Source organism: Histomonas meleagridis (genome assembly GCF_020186115.1).
Source record: "Histomonas meleagridis strain 2922-C6/04-10x chromosome Unknown contig_40, whole genome shotgun sequence".
NCBI classification, from domain to species: domain Eukaryota; phylum Parabasalia; order Tritrichomonadida; family Dientamoebidae; genus Histomonas; species Histomonas meleagridis.
Genome location: NW_027150884.1, coordinates 5,169 through 11,481, shown reverse-complemented (window position 1 = coordinate 11,481; position 6,313 = coordinate 5,169). Strand labels below are relative to the sequence as shown.

The following is a 6,313-nucleotide window of genomic DNA, read 5'->3' as shown; positions in this document are numbered from 1 at the left end:
TAAGGATTAAATCCCGGGCATCTTTTCACAATTTCTTTCGACAACCAAGTTCATTTGATCCCATTGTTATTCCTCAGCCACATCCATATTCTCAAGTAAACAATATTTCCAATCATAAATTAAATTCCAAAGCAAACAACAAATGCATTAATAGAACATTGTATAGGTCGGAATTTGCTCGTATATTTGACAAGGACATTGACATTCCTGCACTTAAAAATCCACATATCCTTATAATTGGCGGATCCACAGTTCTTGGTTCATCCCTAAAGCGACAATTTATCAAAGAAAACATTCCCACTATTTCGACATCATTAACATCAAGGAAGCATATATAGCTTATCAGCCACCATTAATTCGACATACTTTTTCAGATGGTTTTGATCATATTAATCACATTGCGACCAATTATATTGATGGAATTTCAAATTATTTAGAGCAACATAACATTCCTTTTATATTTGCAGTATCTCAACCAGTTTTCCCAGATGTAGTAAAATCAATACTTGCGTCATCAAGGCACAGTCATTGAAATGCCATTTCTTGTTGATACAATTGCCACCAAAGACATCGAGAATCCAACGATGAGAGCTGTTCGTGAGTGTCGATCGGCTGGTTATTCCAACATTGAATATTATCCTTATTTAACATATCAAAGTATTACATCTGATGATGCAGCGCAATTTGTAATAAAACATCTTAAAAACAACACACGAAATCATATTTTATTACAAGGCAATTCATCCATAGATATTAAGACAGCAGTAAACATTGTACAGTTAAATCGAATGGCATTGTAAATTGTAAAATACATTTTAAAAAGTATTCACATAAAATACCAAAACTTAAGACGAATATAATCAAAGAAAAAATTATGAAAAATAATCGAATTAATGATGTAGAATTAATGCATAAAAAGCAATTTTCGATTTTGCTAATCCTTATAAATATAATAACATATATTTATCAATAGTATTCACTGGTCGACATGATAATTATTCGAATAATTTCGAAACGCGTGTCCAAAACTTACTTAAATCAATAAACAATGGAATTAAAACAGTGCCATTAGCTAAAGTCGAAGTAATAATTGATGATTATGCAACACCTACAAATAATACATTACTTCATAGTATATTAAAAATACCGAAACATTTGAAGAAAAATGTTCGTTTTATAATAGTTCCACCAATTGTACATCAAGAACTTGAAACTAAATTTAATGTAAAATATCCATTCTTCGAATACATCGCTAAAAATATTGGAATCCGAAGATCGAATGCTAAATTTGTATTGACTACTAATGGCGATTCATTATTTTCCACCGAATTATTCGAATTAATTGCATCGCGTCAATTTAATTCGTTTGTTTCTTATCGAGGTAATCGATGGGATTTAAATGAAAACACAATCAACAAAAACATTACAATTAATAAAATGATAAAAATGATTTCCGAAACATGGAAACTAAAGAATATGGACATATATCAAAGATGTATTGCAAAAAACAATTTCGCGATTTTGGACTCATGTGATAAATATAAAGAAAATGCTGAAGAATGTGTCGCTGGAGATTTCATTTTGTTGTCAAAGGAATTATGGATCGTAATGAAAGGGTTCCCTGAAGTGCCAATGAATCCAAACAGTGATATGGTGTTCATCGCGAGGTTAATGAAGCTGTTGCCTGGTTCCGCGCAAATGTTCTGTGCGCCCAATTTATCTGCATCAGTACCATGAAAGAATAGGGAATCAAAAGAGGAGCATTCCCGAACGAAGAAGACGTGAAAAATGATTACTGCTGCACTGGAAAATGTTTTGCATGCAAGCCGTATTATGATGACGATGAATGGGGTTTTGCCAAGAAAAAAATTCGTCGAAGTGAGAAAATGATTAATGAATTAATTAATTTGTTTGAATAAAGAAATAACAAATGTTAATACAAATGAATAAAATATTTGAGAATCAATCAATTGTACATCACAATTTCATATTAAAGATTTTTTCGATGAAAGAAACTTTTATTATGTCGGAATGGCTTCGAAGCTTGTAATATGTTTTATTTAAAATCATTTATTTTTTTACTGAAAATAATATGTAAAAAAACTTTTAATCGAATCTTTTATATATTAAATATTTCCAAATACATCTTTATTTAATCATGTGTTTATTTATTTATTTTGATATAGACAGTTTATTTATTTTGATAAAGAACTTCTTTAGTGTTTTCGCTACCAAAGTATCCTTGCGCTGTAATGTGTGTCATATCTTACATTATTGATGTAACAGTTGCTGCAGCATTACAAAGCGTCCCCAGCTATAGACACCAATGATTCCAATCTTTTTAGTATCAACGTTATTAGGTATTGATATATAACCAACAGCTGCTTGATAATCTTCATTGTTGATATCTGGATAAGCAACATAAGTTGTATGCAACTTTCGCCTGTATATGATGGGTCAAATGTAACAATTGTTAAAAAGCCACTTTCAGCTAAAGTTTGTGCATAAAGACCAGCTTCTTATTCTTTATCAGCTCCGAGGGGACCACAAGCTGCAATTACTGGAAGTTTGCTTTGAGAATTAATTGGCTCATATAAATCAGCATCTAATGAGAAACCATAACGATTATAAAATTTGATCTTGAGATATCGAAATAAAGAGCCGTTCTCTTATTTCGATTTTGATCAATAGATTTAGAGATAATTGTTAATAATTATCACTGTAGGAATGGTGATGATTTGGCCAAAACATTTACACAGAATTTTTCAAATTGATTTCATATAAAAGTTTTATTAAACAAAAATTAGCGAGTAACAACGGTGTCTTGGAAGGATCCACTTTCCAAAAGAAAGTTTTGGATGTGTTGATGCTTCATCAGAATTGCCCAATGATAAGGAAGGCAACCAGTGTTATCCCTAAGCCTCACCTCAGCGCCATCCTGCATCATTGTGCTTACCAACCCGATATTTGGCTTACATGCTGCAATATGAAGTGGAGTGAATCCAAAATCATTTTTTTGCATTACATGTTACAACCATTTTCACAAAGGAACTTAACCATCTTAATTTCTTCGTTTGTGACAGCAATGTGAAGAGGAGACATATTTCTTTTGTTTAAGATGTCTAAAGATATATGATGAATTGCCCAAAGGTAATAAACCATTCTTGTACGATTAAACATCACTGCGTAATGGACTGGTGTGTTTCCCTCTTTGTCAACAGCTGAAAAGTCAATATTTTGGGTTGTCAGAAAATATTTTATTTCGGTTGATCCTCCAGCAGAAGCAAAGTGAACAAGCTTCCTTTGGAAGTCATCAACAAATAAAGTATCAGCACCGTTCAAGAATAGGTATCTAAAGCATTTTAATGCTGAAAAGTATGCAGCTGCACAAATCAGCGATGGTCCATTTTGAAGTATATCTGGTATTGCTACAGACCTATACCTGATGGGAGAATCGATGTCAACACCATTTTGGAGGAACTTTTCCTGAAAATATAATAAAATATTTATATTTAAAAAACAAACAAATTTGAGAATAAACAAAAAGTTCACTTTTAACGTCAAAAAAACACAAACGGCCTCTATCGCTAAACGACCTCTTTTTTCGCGGCAAATCAAGTTTCATTCCTAAATGTATCTCTTTGTAAAATTATAAAAATAACGAAACCTTTGAATTTTGTCCTTTATAAATTTTTAACATTACGAATAACCCAATAATTTTTGGAAATCATTTTTTCTTCAAACAATTATTCACATTTTAAATATAAATGTCATCATGAATTTAAATATATTTTATTACTTTCAATCAAAACCAACCGATTTATGATAATTCAATCGATTTTAGCCGTTCATCCTTTAGTTTATGTAGCGCGAGTGGGAGCGAGTGCGTAGCACGAAGCTCACATAGCGCTGTGTGTGTGTGTGTGTTCATCGGTGTAACGAATATTGTTATTCATTATTAATGTAATGTATAATATATCGTATAATATAATGTATAATGTTATTCATTAATGTAATGCATAATGTTATTCATAAATAAATATAATAATAAATGATCAATAATAAATAATGATGAATGATAAATATTTAAAATACATTATGATAAATAATAATGAATGAATAGAATAATTAATGATGAATAAATGCATAAATTAGCATATAATGTTTTAATAATCATCAACTAAATTTTGAATGCAATCTAATTGAGATTTAAAAATTTAATTTAATAAAATTAATAAAACTCTGATATAGTCAATAATTATTGATATTTATTCATATAATAGTAATGAAATTATCAGTTTATCATTTTTAATGGAAATATTTTTATTTTGAACAGAAAATCACTTTTGAGTTAAATATCGTACGTCAAATTTTTTTGAATGTGTTGTTTTTATTTACGGTTTTCCCACGTAAGAATTGAATACTCATTCAATAATTCAATACAACTCAATTTTTTTGGAAAATATCTTCATTTTTTCCCATGAATACAAGATATTTTAATCCAAAAAAACATTATAGATATATATTCTTGAATGTGTGAATTCGATTAATGCTATTGGAATTTTAAAATATAAATATTTTTTTAAATTGATCTTATCTCATTTTAGAATTAATTTTTTGAAGATTTAACATTAAATTATTTTATTACTTTATATGAGCTATATTATATATCAATTTTATCGAAAATCATTAAGTTTGATTTTCGAAGTTTAAAAAAAATCAAAAAAATTGGAATTTTTTCGGTTAGATCGGCGTGCATTCATAAAAGTGCGTATTTGAATAGTTTATTACGAAAAGCGCGTATAAAAGTGCGTATGCATTCCACACTCCCTGCAATGACTGGAAACCTGCAGGATTGGTACAATGAAGTAAATGAAGTGGTTATAGCTTCTGAAATTATTCCTGGAAATTATGAATACACGACCGCTACTTCTTACGGCAATGTTGGAGACATAAACGAAGGAGATACAACATACGTTGACATTTTCACGGATAGATTTAAGATTATTGGTTTAGATGATTCATATATTACTTTAGAACAAGAAGTACCAATTACCGTTCCGTCACAATCAAATCTTTTGTTTAAAGAATATTATGTCGGTTATAAATGTTCATGCGATGCTATAGATCAATACAGAATTTATTCAAACACAGATAAAATTCAAGACGTTCATAACGCAAGGTATGAATGGTTCATGCTTTACAACTCACTATCAGATGAAGCTAAAGCAGGTAATGATTGTTTCGCAAATATCGATAAAATAAGAGCTCACGATTCAATGGTTCCTCGCGTATATTGTGATTTTAGCGCTATTACCTCAGCAAAAGAAGTTATAGTTAAGATTCCATTAAGAATTCCAATAAGTTATTTTTTGATGTTATTTAATATGCGATATTATCCAAACTGGAGCGGTAAGCTTTCAATCGAACTGATGCCTTCATATCAAAATATTGTTATTGCTCCTGTATGCGATCATGAATCGTTAGTTGCTGCAAAACCGTAGTCGAAGGAGTATATTTATGCGACCTTGGATTTAGAAATGTTAATGAATCAGGAAAGAGCAACATTAAAGCAACATCATCGAGCGGAACAACAACTTATGCTACAATGGATGCACCACAGCAATTTGTTTGCAAGAGTCAAGTCACAAAAGACGTAAAAATCAAGCTTGCAACATATTTATTGAAAATGGATGTGTTTAATGCTCTTGCTGCAAAATATATTCAAGTTCCGATGCTATTTCCAATTCACGTTTGTCAAGTAAGAGATTTCACACAACCACTCGGAAGTAATTCAACAAGTGCTCCAACATCATTTAACACAGCAGCAACAATAGGACTTAAACATTGTGATACTATGTTTACTGTATTCAGACGAAGTCAATATTCACGAACATGCTTCTTAAATCCACAAATAAGATATAGTTTTAATATTGACGGTAAAATCTATTTGAAAGAAGCATGTGAAACCGAGAGTCTGGGTAGCATACCCAAAACATACCCACTTTTGGACGGTTATTCCCACAATTTTCGACTTTTTGAATTCGATGTAAAATAACCGTCTCATTTTTTCAAAATTTTGGATAAAAAAAATTTCGAAAAAATAAAGCTTAACAAAATAGAATAATTTCAACAATAGTAAGAACTATATCAATATGATTATTCATGAATAGTATAGAATTAAATAATAATGAGTATTCGTGGAAAAAAACGATTTTGAAAATAATCATAAAATATTATAAAATAAATAGTATAATCGAATTCTCCATATGTTAAAACATATTACTGTATTCTTTTTTTGCCAAAATACAAA

At 30.1% G+C, this 6,313-nt stretch overlaps 1 protein-coding gene across 1 annotated transcript; it reads left to right on the top strand.

Moving 5' to 3' along the window:
* Nucleotides 1-4,814: 4,814 nt before the first annotated feature.
* GO595_006034 (uncharacterized protein) lies at nucleotides 4,815-5,504 on the top strand (the record flags this gene model as incomplete). Its single annotated transcript, XM_067919343.1, has 1 exon — nucleotides 4,815-5,504. The coding sequence occupies one exon, from the start codon at nucleotides 4,815-4,817 to the stop codon at nucleotides 5,502-5,504; it is 690 nt and encodes a 229-aa protein (XP_067773630.1).
* Between the last annotated feature and the right edge of the window lie 809 nt (nucleotides 5,505-6,313).